The 16,047-nt window shown below is 46.5% G+C and overlaps 1 protein-coding gene across 1 annotated transcript; it reads left to right on the forward strand.

Moving 5' to 3' along the window:
- Positions 1–879: 879 nt before the first annotated feature.
- LOC146681800 (uncharacterized) lies at positions 880–3,921 on the forward strand. The gene has a single exon (XM_085448417.1). It carries the CDS (start codon positions 1,108–1,110, stop codon positions 3,442–3,444), a length of 2,337 nt encoding a protein of 778 aa, XP_085304543.1. The 5' UTR covers positions 880–1,107; the 3' UTR covers positions 3,445–3,921.
- The last annotated feature ends 12,126 nt before the right edge of the window (positions 3,922–16,047 follow it).

Genomic DNA, 16,047 nt, shown 5'->3' on the forward strand with positions numbered 1-16,047 from the left:
AATTCACAGCATATTCTACAAGTTACCCTGCAATAACTAACTGTTAGAATAGCGTCACCGTATTGTATCGCACTGAGTGCACTTCAATCCTTTATCCCGCGAGTTTGCTAGCTAGCAAAATAATAATACCAATTTTAAACAAATAACATGTGTAACGTACACACTCGAGAAAATTATTTACTAGTACTTACGCAACTCCCCCGTTGTGAAAACGTACAAATCCTTCTTGTATTTTTCGTTTTCCAGCAAACACTCATTAAAACGGCCTCCAGGCACATTAGCGCACTCACCCCCGACTGATCAGGGAGGGGGTGGGGGGTCACACATTGAAACAGACTAACGTGCAGAGGTACAGCCCAGGCAGACAAATGTTGCTTTTAGACTTTGCGACTCGTTTTATTTCTCTATCTGATAAGAAAACTATTCAATCAGATAGTTCTTTGTGGTGAATGAAATACGGTTACAGTTTCAAGAAGTTTTAAGCACCAAATCCGAAATCCAAGCACTGCAATATTAAAATCCAATTCAATTTCTTGTTTGCTCCGAAATCTACGACATGACTATATACAGAAAAGCTTGACATGGTATGCAAAAAAAACCCCGAAGACAATACAAATACAAATACATGAACAAAAAATGTTTTAACTGTCAGTTATGTCATTTTAAAATTTTCCAAAACTAACATTTTCTTTGATTGACTGATATTAAATTGATTAGGGTCAAGTTTACTGTGAACAATATTACACAAGCAAGCACGTGTGCGCATGCGCACATATTAGAATCCCTTCGATCGCTTCTCATATGTGCGCATGCACACATATTAGAATCGCTTCGATCGCTTCTCATATGTGCGCATGCGCACATATTAGAATCGCTTCGATCGCTTGTGACGTGATAACTTTGCTTTGATCCTTTCTGACGTCATAACTTTGCTTTGATCCAAAACCTATAAATAGAAGCGCTCACCTGTTACTTTATGCTTAACGGACGTTGACCTGCAGCAACTAAAACCCTTTTGAGAAGCTTTGAGAGCAATTTACGAGAGAAACCAAAACAAGTTCAGTTTTGTTTCTCACCAATTCACAGCGCAAACAGACACATTACACCATGTCAGCCAACCCAGCCTTCGGCTCAGATGAGCTTGGAATATCTAAAGGGACCATTTTGGGAGATCACCACATGGTGGAGGCTTTCCTTGGAGAAGGAAGCTTTGGTGTTGTAACCAGATGTTGCGATACAAAAAACAACAAAACTGTTGCTGTTAAAGTCAACAAGAGCGACCCTGAAATTCTGCTCCAGGCAAAACTGGAAATTTTCATCCTGGAGCAGCTACGACGCTTGGATCCAGACAGGTGCAACATCGTCGAATGGAACGGCTATTTCCTCGATGGAGAGCGCATTTGCCTGAATTTTGAACTCCTCGACCAAAGCCTGTCAGACTACATAGGGGACCGGAATAACCGAGGTCTCCCAATGAGAGAAATCAGGCCAATTTTGAATCAGCTCGCAAATGCTCTATTCCATCTGGGTTCTGTGGGAATAGTGCATGCTGACCTCAAACCTGTCAACATCATGGTTGTGAACCGCAGTGAGTCTCAAGTCAGAGTCAAACTTATAGACTTTGGCATCGCATGTAACACCTCTGCAGTGATTCCTGGTGACTGTGTGGGGACAATTGGTTATTGTGCACCTGAGATTATGCTTGGCACTCCATATGATGAAGCAATTGACATGTGGTCTCTAGGGCTGGTAGCTGTGGAGCTTGCTACAGGGGTGCCTCTCTATCCTGGGGAAGACGATTATGACGTTTTGAAATTCATAATTGAAACCCAGGGTCAGCTACCAGATCATCTCCTAGAGTCTGGCTTGTACACTGACAGCTATTTCATCGAGGATAACCACAAGGAACAGCGCTGGACATTTAAGACCCAAGAACAATTTCAATACGAGACAGATTATCGATCCAAGGAAACTCGATCGATAAAACTTAAGTGTCTCGATGACCTCGAACAACTGCTGAAAGTTAGGCGAGGACCGGAAAATGGCCAAACATTATTTGTAAGGCTAATCAAAGAAATGTTGGCCTTGGATGCAAATCAGCGCATAACACCCTCGGAGGTTCTGAAGCATCCCTTTTTCAACCCTGGCCTCTCAAGGAGAACCCCCTGCACTGACATGAATAGTACAGGGGGAGAACTCCTTGTGCTCTCTCAGCAGCCTTCAAGCTGGAAAAGTCATGGATTGCAAAAATTCAGCTGCAGTTTCCAAAACTCAGTTGAATTTCCTCAAAAAGGAGACATCAACACCTCAGCCAACCCATCTGCCTCTGAAGATGATCTTCAAATAACGGAAGGGACCATTTTAGGAGATCACCACGTGGTAGAGGCTTTCCTTGGAGAAGGAGGCTTTGGTTTGGTAACCAGATGTCGCGATACAAAAAACAACAAAACCGTTGCTATTAAAGTCAACAAGAGCGACCCTGAAATTCTGCTCCAGGCAAAACTGGAAATTTTCATCCTGGAGCAGCTACGACGCTTGGATCCAGACAGGTGCAACATTGTGGAATGGAACGACTATTTCCTCGATGGACAGCGCATTTGCTTGAATTTCGAATTGCTTGACCAAAGCCTGTGGGACTACATTGGGGACCGGAATAACCGAGGTCTCCCAATGAGAGAACTCAGGCCAATTTTGCATCAGCTTGCAAATGCTCTGTTCCACCTGGGTTCTGTGGGAATAGTGCATGCTGACCTCAAACCTGGAAACATCATGGTGCTGAACCACAGTGAGTCTCCCGTCAAAGTCAAACTCATAGACTTTGGCCTCGCATGTCCTGCTTCTGCAGTGATTCCTGGTGACCGTGTGGGGACAACTGGTTATTGTGCACCTGAGGTTATGCTTGGCATTCCATACGACGAAGCAATCGACATGTGGTCTCTGGGGCTGGTAGCTGTGGAGCTTGCTACAGGGGTGCCTCTCTATCCTGGGGAAGACGATTATGATGTTTTAAAATTCATAATTGAAACCCAGGGTCAGCTACCAGATCATCTCCTAGAGTCTGGCTTGTACACTGACTGCTACTTCATCGAGGATAACTACAACAAACAGCGCTGGACATTTAAGACCCAAGAACAATTTCAATACGAGACACATTATCGATCAAAGGAAACTCGATATATAAAACTTAAGTGTCTCGATGACCTCGAAAAACTGCTGAAAGTTAGGCGAGGACCGGAAAATGGCCAAACATTATTTGTAAGGCTAATCAAAGAAATGTTGGCCTTGGATGCAAATCTGCGCATAACACCCTCGGAGGTTCTGAAGCATCCCTTTTTCCACCCTGGCCTCTCAAGGAGAACCCCCTGCACTGACATGAATAGTACAGGGGGACAAAACCTTGTGTTCTCTCAGCAGCAATCATCGTTTGGGTGGCCAGAATTCTAGGGGAGCTAGAAATTCTTGTGGAAAAAAAGCCCAAAACAATAACATCAACAAAAACAACCAATGAATGTGGTCTTAAACTTGGGCACAATTTGGCTTGAAATCCATCAACTAATCTCTCAATATTCAAAGCGGAGCAGCAGACAACTTACCATCACATCAGTCCTTCAATCAGACCTACAACAAACGTCTTCAGTCTCTCACCCCAACCGGTCGCAGCAGATGGCCGCCCCGACCTGAGCCTGGTTCTGCCGGAGGTTTCTTCCTGTAAAAAGGGAGTTTTTCCTTCCCACTGTCGCCAAAGTGCTTGCTCATAGGGGGTCATATGATTGTTGGGTTCTCTGTATGTATTATTGTAGGGTCTACCTTACAATAATACATACAGCCTTGAAGTGACTGGTGATGTGATTTGCTGCTGAATCAATTCGGAACTAATTGGAAATCTGGATATTAATTAAATAAACCTGCTTTGAGCATCAATTAATTGTTGTTTGAAATTCTTTATAAATATATAAATATAGTGCCACTCTTCTACTGTTTAAATTGCAACTGTTTAAAACTGACTAATTTATTCATACACTTGAGCATAAACACATGCACAGTAAATGGCCTGTACTTGTACAGCGCTTTACTTAGTCCCCAAGGACCCCAAAGAGCTTTACACTACATTCAGTCATTCACACATTCACACACTGGTGATGGCAGCTACATTGTAGCCACAGCTGCCCTGGGGCGCACTGACAGAGGCGAGGCTGCCGGACACTGGCGCCACCGGGCCCTCTGACCACCACCAGTAGGCAACGGGTGAAGTGTCTTGCCCCGGGACACAACGACCGAGACTGTCGGAGGCGGGGCTCAATCTGGCAACCTTCCAATTACAGGATGAACTGCGAACTCTTGAGCCACGATTGACCTATATACACATATACTTTACAGTACTAGTCAGTGCTTACATACTAGTTCTTTTCCCTACTTTTTCATGCTTACTGGTACAAATGCCTGTTACTAGAGTTAAATGCTATCAATGTATTCTCACAGTTATGGAACTGTACAAATGCATACAAAATAACGCTCACGTAAACATAACTGTGCACTAGTTTGCCCTTATTGCTGCAGTTTGTTTCAAGTTGTTCTCTCTCTCTCTCTCTCTCTCTCACTCACACACACACACACACACACACACACACACACACACACACACACACACACACACACACACACACTCACTATGTAACGTTTCAGCAAAAAAATACCGCCCCTCCCCCCCACAGTGACACCACCACCACTAGTCTGCACAGCTGACATAAGGCAGCATGGATCCATCCTTTCATGCTATTTATGCCAAATTCTGACCCGACCATCTGCATGTCAGAGCAGAAATCAAGACTCATCAGACCAGGCAACATTTATCCAATCTTCTCATGTCAAATTTTGAGAACTGTAGCTTCAATTTCCTGTTCTTAGCTGACCAAAACGCTCTTCTGCATTCTTTGGTTGCAACAAATGGTTGTATGAGCTACGGTTGCCTTCCTATCAGACATTTTTCTCTGACCGTTGACATCAATAAGGCAGTTTTTCCAAGAGAACTGCCTTTCACTGGATATTTTCTCTTTTTTGTCACCGAAAAGGGTGTCTGTGTTACTTCTTGTCTTATATATATTGTCTCTGTTTTCCTCTGTCCTTTGTCAGAGTGTCTGTTCACCTACCCCCTGTGTCTCCATATTCCCAGTGTTCAAGGTTTCCAAGTGTTTTCCCAGTTTAGGTTGTCATGGTTGGTTCTGTTTGCTACTCAGCCAGAATAAACAGCTCGCTCTTTTTAAAAGTAGGCTCCAGAATGGATGATGGCATGTTCGCATGTCTTTATGCAACACTGAGTGTGCTGAACTAAAGGTAGGCCTAGTTTCATTTTCATGGTCATTATTATCAAGACAATGATTACGCCTTATTCTGATTATTTCTCCCTTTTGGAGGTGTAACGTTTACATGAGGGGTGTAGGAACATTTCCCCCTAAATATTTTTAGATAAACTTTTGCTAAAGTCACAGTTTTTGTCGTATTGATGATGCAGCTAGAATAAGTGCTTTTAAATAAAAGAATAACCATTCAAAGTGCTCAGTGGTGAAACTGTAACTCTTTCAGAGTTTGACAGCTGGACAAGTGATGCCGTATTTAAAGAAACATGAGATGAGTGCAGCATATTATCTGAACAGAGACCATTCAATGAGCAAGAATAAACACTGAAAGAGAAACACTTCACTGTTGATTATCATATGAAGTCTAATGAAAGCTGTTAATCTGTTAATATCCTGTTAATCTGCAAATACAGAACATGCGACTTTAAAGCATCCAGCAAAGTGATAACTGTCCTCTGCCCACTAAGTAGTGACTCTACAAAAGATTATTTTCAATATCATCTTTATATTATATTTAGTTATTCTCCAGCGCAACAATGTAAGGAGCTCTGTGATTGGTTAGGAAAGGACAGACTGGCCACCTGGATTTTTCTTCACTGCACATTGATCCATAGCTTTGCTCTGTAAAGGCTAACAAAGTGCTTTTGCTTTACAAAGACATTCAGCGTCGGTATTCACTCTTTTAAAATGCCACTGAACACTGGAGTGAAATGGAGCCCTGATCCTCAGAGTTTTATTGTTGCTAACATTTCTTATAGATAGCACAGATAGTGCCCCACTGCAGTAATCACTCATGTCTAGATATTCCTGTTAAAACGGAGTTTTTCCTCCCCACTGTTGCATAGCAAACCTAGCAAACACAAACTATTGTATAAAACGATCTAATTTAAACGAACAATCATATTGAAGCTTCAGACAGCCGTCATATGACAGTGAAACACTGCCATCTGCTGGACTCGAATAACAAAGACGCTGCTTTGACGGGTGAGGGAGTTTCAACAAGTCTGCAACGACTCAAGCATCAAACTACAGAACTATTATAGCGGACATGGTGCTCTAATGACTGCTTCATTAACGCAGGTCAGAAAGGATCAAACATATCAATAAATTGTGAAATACAAAAAATTACTGTTTCACTGCACACACAAACCTTCTCTTATTAGCACAACACTGCCCAGGCCTCAGAGTGTATTCCATATAGACTATTAAACCTTAGCATGTTATTTTAATGTCTTACAGGTAAAACAGCCAAAAAGTAAAGTTAACTGTAATTTAAAATATTCAGCTGCAAAAATGCTTTTAGCAAATAATTTTTTATGACTGCTGCTAAAATTCAATACTAGATTTTTGCTGGTCTGATTAAAAGGTTAAATGTAGAAGTTTTGGGATAATATATTAATACTTCCAAAACAATAAAGTTGTTGTAGAGAATCTATGTTCATTATTGTTGCTCATCATGGAAAGACAAAGACATTACACCCTCCTACTCTCTGCACACAGTGGTCTGAGGGATCTTCCAGGATCGGGGATTTTATTTATTTTGTTCTTTTTCGGTCTTACTGGTTAGTAGGTGGTGATTTTCTACCTGTTGATCTCACATTTGGAACATGATTTGCTCTGGAGCAGATTAGGTTCAAAGCATGAGTTGACCTGGCATTATGTCTTGGATTACAAAAAAATCCCACATTAAATCTTGAAGTTAACCGGATAAGACAGCGTTGTGTTTCACAGTAAAGGCCTCAGAGAGTTGTTGCTAACCAAATTCCATCTTGTATGGCCACTCAGCATCTTATGATGTTTTGTAACCTGCCACTACAAAGAAGCAGTGAAACAGTTTCTGTTTTAGCGCACATACACTGTGTGCTGAACAGTATAAGGGCAATAAAGTGATGGTACAGAAATCTGCATCTGGTCAGAAGGAAAAGCACGCACACTTGGAAGACTTGGCCAGATTTTTATAAAATTATTGGCTGACAGTGGACAGATGAAAGGATGTGGATGGTCACACCCTCGTGCAGTAAAGACGGCGTTCGGTTCATTGAATACACAAAACCAAACACACAAAAGACACAATAAGACAGCTGATCAGTTTGCTTCACTGACTCATCTTTTTTTTTTTTTTTTTGCCTGTCCCGTTTGGATCTTTAGCCATCAGAATTGTTGTCTGAAGGCCAAGAAAGATGCCAAGCGGCTTTACTTTACCAATTGGATCATCACGGTCTTGCGTTTGGGCCATTTGATTGACCTTTATTATAATTATATATTTATTTGATTTGATTTTTGGTTGTTACAGATGGGACAGACATGACTGGGGGATAGGACAGGGAGAAAGAATGAAAGAAAGAGAGGGGGAGAAAAAAAAATAGAGGGGAGAAGAGACGGTGAGAAAGGGGGGAAGAAAAAAAGAAAAACAAACAAAACACCTGGATCACCTGTATGGAGATAAGAAAAAACAGAAGAGAAAACAAACAAGAAAGAGCAACATAATAAATATAGCACCATCACAATAAAACAGCTAACAGTAGATAACAGTAGATACCAAATATTAGATGTTATGTTACAGCACGCAAGATCGACAGCGCACAATGTGCTTTCAGGCAGCAGCCAAGAAAGGTGTAGTTTGTGTCTGTGAACACCTATGTGCACACCTGTGTACACACCTGTGTGGATCAGCACGCTTGTATTCAAAAGGTTTCTCCATGTAACGATCTGCTAGGGAGTGTGGGGAGCCATAGCCCCGTCCCCCAGGGCATGAAGCAGGTATGGAGGAGATCCAGGCCCCAGACATCCAGAGGCCCCAGAGTACGAGGACCCGAGGAGGACCACCAGGGGGCCAACGTGCCACCCTCCTGGGAAGAGCTGAGGAGAGCCCCAAACGAGAGGTCACCCAGCAGCCACGGAGCAGAGGCCAGAGGGGGTTGCAGTGATGTGCCCGCGGGCTCTGCCAGCAGCCAGCTGTGCCAGAGAAGACCGGGTATCAGGCCGAGAGGCCTGAGGGCACCCGACCCCCCGTAAGGGGCCTAGCTGGGCCACAGGTGCCAGGCCCCGCCAATCGGCCACCAGGAGTGAGTCGGTAAATACATGAGCGCCCCGCCCCAGACACCAAAACGAATAACAATAATGGATTGCATTTATATAGAGTTTTTCTAGGCACCCAAAGCGCTTTACAATTCCACTATTCATTCACTCTCACATTCATAAGACTGGTGGAGGCAAGCTACAGTTGTAGCCACAGCTGCCCTGGGGCAGACTGACAGAAGCGAGGCTTCCCAAATCCCTGAGCCACAGTCGCCCCCAGAACCACCAACACACCAACACCAGCCACCGGCAGGGAGCGTGCCGAGGGGGGAGAGGTCTCCACACCTCGGAGAGCCCGAGATGTCCCCAGAGAGGTGGAGTCTTACACCCAAGCTCCCCCGCTGACCCCAGTAGGCACCCCCACACTCTGGAACCCACCGGGGCAAGAGGGCCCAGGCCCATCCGGACCGGGACCCACAGCAGCAGCACCACCCGGCCCCACAGAGTCCGGGACAGCCCACCCGACCCCACTGCAGAGAAAAATGCACCCACCCCGTCATCCAATCTTCTCCCAGACTACACAAGACAATAGACACCCAGGTTGAGTCATTCTCCACCTCTCCAATATCTTTCCCCCACCTGCAGAGTCTGCTCCTGTAGAGAGGAGACCTCCTGCAAAGATGTAACAGCCTCCCCACCAGTTAGAGAGCCCTCCATTCAGGCCGATGCACCAGAGGTCCCCCGCTCCGGGGCTGAGCCCCCATGCACCACCCCGGCGACACAACAACCAGGACCCAAGGCCCCAAGGCCCAGCCAGAGCCCCAGCCTGGGGGCGGAGCACCCCCAGACCCCCAAGCCTCCACGCCCATCCCGGACCCACCCAGGGGCAGCCAGGCTACCAGGCCAGTAACCAACGTCCACCAGCACAGACCCTCCCCCATCTCCGCTGTAAGCAGCCACAAGGAAAACACCATCTAAGAGCCACCAGAGCCCCTTACCAGGTCATGGCCACAGGGAAAACGTCCCTAGGGAATCCCTAGATGCCCTAAGGCCGTCCCGACCCCCATATCAACCACAATAGCGAAGGCAGAACTAAACCATGACCCCCCACCCCCACTAGGTGATGAAGCCAATCAAAGTAGTCCAGAGGGATTGATCAAATGTGATGGCAGAGGCTGTATCAAGACTAATGTGATCTATTAGATGGTTTTTATATTGGTTAGAATTAAGATTATTTTTATTTTTCCAGTTAATGAGGACCATTTTCTTGGCAATGCATAGGGCCGTAAAAACAACGTGGGCTGTGTTTATTTCTGTAGTGACCTCATCCAAGTTGCCCAGCAAGCACACTAAAGGGGAGGCTGGAATGTTACATTTCAGACACTTTGATAAGTCGTCACATATCTTGCGCCAAAACTTCTGAACTGGTGGACAGAACCAAAGAGCGTGGATATAATTGTCCGGTGTATTTGCTGTGCAGTGTGAGCAGTTGTTGGAAGACGTATAGCCGATCTTGAACATCCTATGACCAGTATAGTGCACTCTGTGTAATATTTTGTATTGTATTAATGGCAAACTGGGATTTCTGATCCATTGAAAGGTTTTTAAGCATATCTGAGACCAAAGGATTTGGTCTAAGCTGATTGATAAATCTGCTTCCCATTTTGCAATCGGAAGGGATATTGATTCATCTACTTTAGAAAGTGTGCTGTATATTTTAGACAATAATTTTGGGGGGGGGGGGGGTTAGATTAAAAAATTGTACCACACTTGGTGGTGTTTGTAATTCAGCTTCACTGGAATTAAATTTCTTTTTTTTACTATGGATTTAATTTGTTGATATTCCAAAAGTATTTTCTTGTTGATCCCATATTGTGTAACTAGTCTGTCAAATAAAATAAAGTCTGTTCCTTCCAATATATGTTCCAAGTTTTTAATTCCTTTATAACTCCAAACTGGAAAGTTTATCATGTTATTGTTTTGTAATATGTCCGGATAGTTCCAGATAGGTGTACGTTTGCATGGGATTAATGAAGACGCCGTCAATTTTAGAAACTCCCACCATGCTGTCAGAGAAGAGCTGATATTGATGCTTTTAAAGCATTCATGTCGTTTGATGTTTGAGCTGATAAATGGTAGGTCTGAAATCTCTAGGTTATTACATAGTGCCTGTTCTACATCTATCCAGGTTTCATCTAAGAAGATGTGTTTAAACCATCTAGAGATGAACTGAAGCCTGTTGGCTAAAAAGTAGTGATTAAAGTTAGGCAGATCTAATCCTCCTTTATCCTTGGTCCTTTGTAGTGTTTTTAAGCTGATACGTGGGGATTTATCTTTCCAAAGGAATTTAGAAATATACGAGTCTAGAGATCTGAACCAATCTTGTGATGGCTTATTTAGGATCATTGAAAATAAATAGTTTATTTTTGGCAAGACCATCATTTTTATAGCGGCGACCCTTCCCATGAGTGATATGGGTAGAGAAATCCATCTAGCCAGGTCGCCTTCTACTGTCTTTAAAAGTGGGATGTGGTTTAATTTAGTTAATTCTGCAAGCTCGGGAGAGATATTACTAACTCATCTACACAAGTCGTGTTGTAGAAGGTACAGTATTTATTGTTGTATTTATTATGTACCAGCTCAGGTAGTATAAAGAAAAATGACGTGTAACCAGATGTTTTTTTTAGTAACTTTTTTTATTGCTCAAACACAAGAAACATGCTTTGAAAAACAAAATTGCTGGGCAGCACACAGCCCTGGAATGCTGCTAAAAACAAAGAAAGAAATTAAAAAGTGGCTAACGCGTGTTCAGGTTGTTTACTAAGCTCCAAAAGAAATGACAGAGTCAAAGGTAAAAAGACAAAAAAGTGACAGTCTTCCTCCTGCTGTGACTGACAGAGAAACTGTCACGGTCCTGGGTCTCCTGACCCAGCGTTTTTAGTTCTTTGTGATTTTTGTATTATTGTACTTGTGTGTGATTTATTCTATGGCTTCTAGTTTTGATCCCTTGCCCTTCATGTCTCTCTGTGTCCCCTCTGTTCTGTGTAATTGTGTGTCTTTGCATGTTTGAGTTTCTTGTTTTCTGTCACTCTGCATTGTGCATTATGTTCTCATGGTTGGTTTTTTGTTACTCTCTCTAGTCTAGTCTCTTGTGTTCCCAGCTGAGTATTTCCCTGTGTATTTTGGTTCTTAGACCTCTGCCTTATGGTTTATGTCTCTGTATTTCTTAGTTGCTGTCTCCACTGTGTCAAGTTCGCGTCTCTGTGTGATACTTCCTGTTTTACTTTGATGGTCCGTGTCTCATGTGAATGCGTCCTGCTTTGCTTGTCTCGTCAGTCCTGATTTCTCCCAGCTGTGCCCTCCTTCTGTGTCTCATTCCCCTCGTTACTTCCCAGTGTATTTAAACCCTGTGTTTCTCTGAGTCAGTGTCGCGTCGTCCCTCATGCTGTGTGGATCGCCCTGTGTGTCTCTCTGTGAGTTTTCCAAGTTCCCAGTTTAGATTAGTTTGTATGTTTTTTCCCTGCCAGCAAATAAAGCTGAGTTTTGAGTTCACCTCCCTGAGTCTGTGAGTCCTGCACTTTGGGTCCAACTCCTGCCTGCCGCACAGCGATTCATGACAGAACGACGCGACCACAAAAAGGATCCAGCGGACTCAATGAGGAGGCGCCGCTTGGCTTTTGATGGGACCCGGTTGGTTCTTGGGGGTCCTCCGTGTAGCCGGTCGTCTTCGTTTGCCACTAACCCGTCTACTCACTTTTCTGTTTCCTCTCCACTGTTGACGCCTGCGACCCGGACCCGAGGAAAGCACCCGAGGCGGCACCGCGAGGAATACTATGAGCCTGCGAGCAACCAGCTCACGCCAGCACAGGCATTTTATAAAATGCTGGGGATTATCATTGTTCCCCCCAGTGCACCCAACATTTCCACACCGCAGCAGGAGCAACTGCAGCCGAGTTTTCCCACATCACCTTCAGCCAGCCCTTCTCCCTCTTCAACAGGGAAGCGGCAGACACCCCGCCAGCATTCACAGCCCCAGCGAGGGCCTGGATTTCTTCCTGTACAGTCGGCTAGGGTGAGTGGTGGAGCTACTCTTTTGGCTCCTGCAGAAATAAAAACTGTTAATTCCGGGCCGGCTTGTTGTGTAAGCGGCACCGGAAATGAAAGAACTGCTTATTTTAAGGACAATTATTCTGGCCCATTGAGCCATTCAAACTGCGTCACTCCTGTTCCTTTCGAGCCTATCCATGAAACTAGGAAGATTGGTGTCTCTGTGCTCAATAACTCCAAGGATCCAAAGACTGTTTTAGACTCAGATGGTTGTGAGCTACAAACTGAAATGAAGGGTCCTGAGGGTTCGGTTAAAAATGAACTGTGTGTTCCCCAGCCCTCAGCTCAGTTAGCCGCCCGGCCTAAAGCCCAGTCGCCGCCTCCACCACCACCATCACTACACCCAGCCATTCAGGCTGCTACTCAGTCAGACATTCAACCCATAGCCCTGCCGTTAATACACTCTGTAGCTGAGCCACTAGCTGCCCGACCCGCAGCCACTTCAGCCACTCCTCCACCCGTTACACCTCCACTACAACCGTCACTGCAGTCTCTAGTGCAGTCTCCAGTGTCCCCAGTGCAGCATCCCTTAGCACAGTCATCCACTCAATCACCAGCTCCACTTTCCCCTCAACTATCACTACCACCTCTAGCTCAGTCTCCTGTGCACTCACCTCTGGTTCAGTCTCCTGTGAAGTCATCAACTCCACTGCCTACTCCACTCTCACCACCTCCGTTACAACAGACATCAGTTCAGTCCCCTGTGCCAGTGCAGACGCCCTCAGTTCAGTCTCCCGTGCAGTTATCTACTTCACCACCATCAGTAGCTCAGCTCCCACTCTCATCCGCATCTCCAGTAGCTCAGCTCGCACCTGAACCATTGGCCCAGTCCCCGATAGCAATACGGTCTTCTGTTCGGCTTAACATTCAGCCAGGGGTCCCAAACCTCTCTGGCTCTACATCAGCTCCTGCTGGAAGCTTGGATGAGCTCATCCAGGACTCCGCGGCTCCCACGCCGCCATCTACCTCGTCCGCTGGGGGTTCCAGTGAGCCCGGCCAGCACCTCCTCGTCTCCGCTGGAGGGTCCGAGGGGCCCGTTCAGCCTCCTGTCTCCGCTGGAGGGTCCGAGGGGCCCGTTCAGCCTCCTGTCTCCGCTGGAGGGTCCGAGGGGCCCGTTCAGCCTCACGCCGCATCAGCTGGAGGGCCCGAGGAGCCTGTCCAGCCGCCACCTGCGACCGCCTCGTCGTCGCCTGGTCCGGCTGCATCTGCCTGTGCTTCTGCTACGCCTGGTCCGGTCTCAGCCTCTGCTTCTGGTCCAGCTTCGGCTTCAGCCTGTGCTCCGCCTGGTCCAGCCTCAGCCTCTGCAGCTCCGCCTGGTCCGGCCTCAGCCTCTGCAGCTCCGCCTGGTCCGGCCTCAGCCTCTGCAGCTCCGCCTGGTCCGGCCTCAGCCTCTGCAGCTCCGCCTGGTCCGGCCTCAGCCTCTGCAGCTCCGCCTGGTCCGGCCTCAGCCTCTGCAGCTCCGCCTGGTCCGGCCTCAGCCTCTGCAGCTCCGCCTGGTCCGGCCTCAGCCTCTTCGTCCTCGTCTGGTCCGGCCTCAGCCTCTTCGTCCTCGTCTGGTCCGGCCTCAGCCTCTTCGTCCTCGTCTGGTCCGGCCTCAGCCTCTTCGTCCTCGTCTGGTCCGGCCTCAGCCTCTTCGTCCTCGTCTGGTCCGGCCTCAGCCTCTTCGTCCTCGTCTGGTCCGGCCTCAGCCTCTTCGTCCTCGTCTGGTCCGGCCTCAGCCTCTTCGTCCTCGTCTGGTCCGGCCTCAGCCTCTTCGTCCTCGTCTGGTCCGGCCTCAGCCTCTTCGTCCTCGTCTGGTCCGGCCTCAGCCTCTTCGTCCTCGTCTGGTCCGGCCTCAGCCTCTTCGTCCTCGTCTGGTCCGGCCTCAGCCTCTTCGTCCTCGTCTGGTCCGGCCTCAGCCTGTGCTTCGCCTGGTCCTGCCTCGTCTGGTCCTGTGCCCACCAGGCCATGGCCAGCACGCCTGAGACTGGAGGGCCGCCGCTGCCTTCCGCGCGGTCGGCCCCCTGAACTGCTCCGTTGTCTCCTTCGCCGCCGCCGTTGCCTTGCGCGCGGCCGGCCTCCTGAACTGTTTCCACGTCGCCGCCGTTGCCTTGCGCATGGTCGGCCCCCTGAACTGCTCTGTTTGGGTTGTTTTCTTGGGCTCCGGTGTTTGCTGTGCTCTTCTTTTGTTTTCTGTTCCGAGCCCTCCGTCCTGGGCCCCCGCCGCCCGCCCTGGGTTGTTTTCTGTTTGGTTTTGTTTTTCTGTGTTTGGGCTGTCTGGAGCCAGCCCTTGAGAGGGGGGGGGGTACTGTCACGGTCCTGGGTCTCCTGACCCAGCGTTTTTAGTTCTTTGTGATTTTTGTATTATTGTACTTGTGTGTGTGTGTGTGTGTGTGTGTGTGTGTGTGTGATTTATTCTATGGCTTCTAGTTTTGATCCCTTGCCCTTCATGTCTCTCTGTGTCCCCTCTGTTCTGTGTAATTGTGTGTCTTTGCATGTTTGAGTTTCTTGTTTTCTGTCACTCTGCATTGTGCATTATGTTCTCATGGTTTTTTTTGTTACTCTCTCTAGTCTAGTCTCTTGTGTTCCCAGCTGAGTATTTCCCTGTGTATTTTGGTTCTTAGACCTCTGCCTTATGGTTTATGTCTCTGTATTTCTTAGTTGCTGTCTCCACTGTGTCAAGTTCGCGTCTCTGTGTGATACTTCCTGTTTTACTTTGATGGTCCGTGTCTCATGTGAATGCGTCCTGCTTTGCTTGTCCCCTCGTTACTTCCCAGTGTATTTAAACCCTGTGTTTCTCTGAGTCAGTGTCGCGTCGTCCCTCATGCTGTGTGGATCTCCCTGTGTGTCTCTCTGTGAGTTTTCCAAGTTCCCAGTTTAGATTAGTTTGTATGTTTTTTTCCCTGCCAGCAAATAAAGCTGAGTTTTGAGTTCACCTCCCTGAGTCTGAGTCCTGCACTTTGGGTCCAACTCCTGCCTGCCGCACAGCGATTCATGACAGAAACAGCTCATGTGTGTTCAGTGAAATGTGTGTGATCATGAGACTAGTCATTGACATCGTCCAGACTGTAAAAGTATCACAGAAACAGTCACCTTTGGCACTGCGTCACAAGCCAGCCATGGCTGATGACAGAATCACTGAACAAGTGGCAGCATGTTACTGTTACGACATGTTAATGCTTTGGACCACAAACTCAAAGCAACACGAGCTTCAGGAATCGTTCGATGTTCTGTGATTACTTTGCAGTTTTAGAGAGATTCAAATTCATTGTGTGTTTAGCTACAGGTTAACAGTCTTCACAGCTAAGTTTTGCTTCCACCAAAGAGAAAAGAAAAAATAATATTAGGGGCTTTCCTGAACATACTTAACACTAGTTGTTAGCCGTCTAAGACCAGAATGTCTCTTGCAAAGTGTACAGGTAAATTATTTTCACAATCAACTGCAACATATCTGTTAGTGAGGAGATTACCAGTATACTGGCATCTGGGTTTTCTGGCTCCCTCCTTCCTTAGTTCACACTTAACAACTTTGAACTTCTTGTGACTTTTTGTCATTTGAAGTGTTTCATCAAATATTCCCTCAACACAT

Source organism: Copadichromis virginalis, linkage group LG23 (genome assembly GCF_057382275.1).
Source record: "Copadichromis virginalis isolate Kocher_CV1m ecotype Utaka linkage group LG23, C_Virginalis_male_GT1.1, whole genome shotgun sequence".
NCBI classification, from domain to species: domain Eukaryota; kingdom Metazoa; phylum Chordata; class Actinopteri; order Cichliformes; family Cichlidae; genus Copadichromis; species Copadichromis virginalis.

Bases quoted from the DNA above. Each gene is read 5' to 3' on its own strand.
- LOC146681800 (XM_085448417.1), top strand. From the start codon at position 1,108: ATGTCAGCCAACCCAGCCTTCGGCTCAGATGAGCTTGGAATATCTAAA.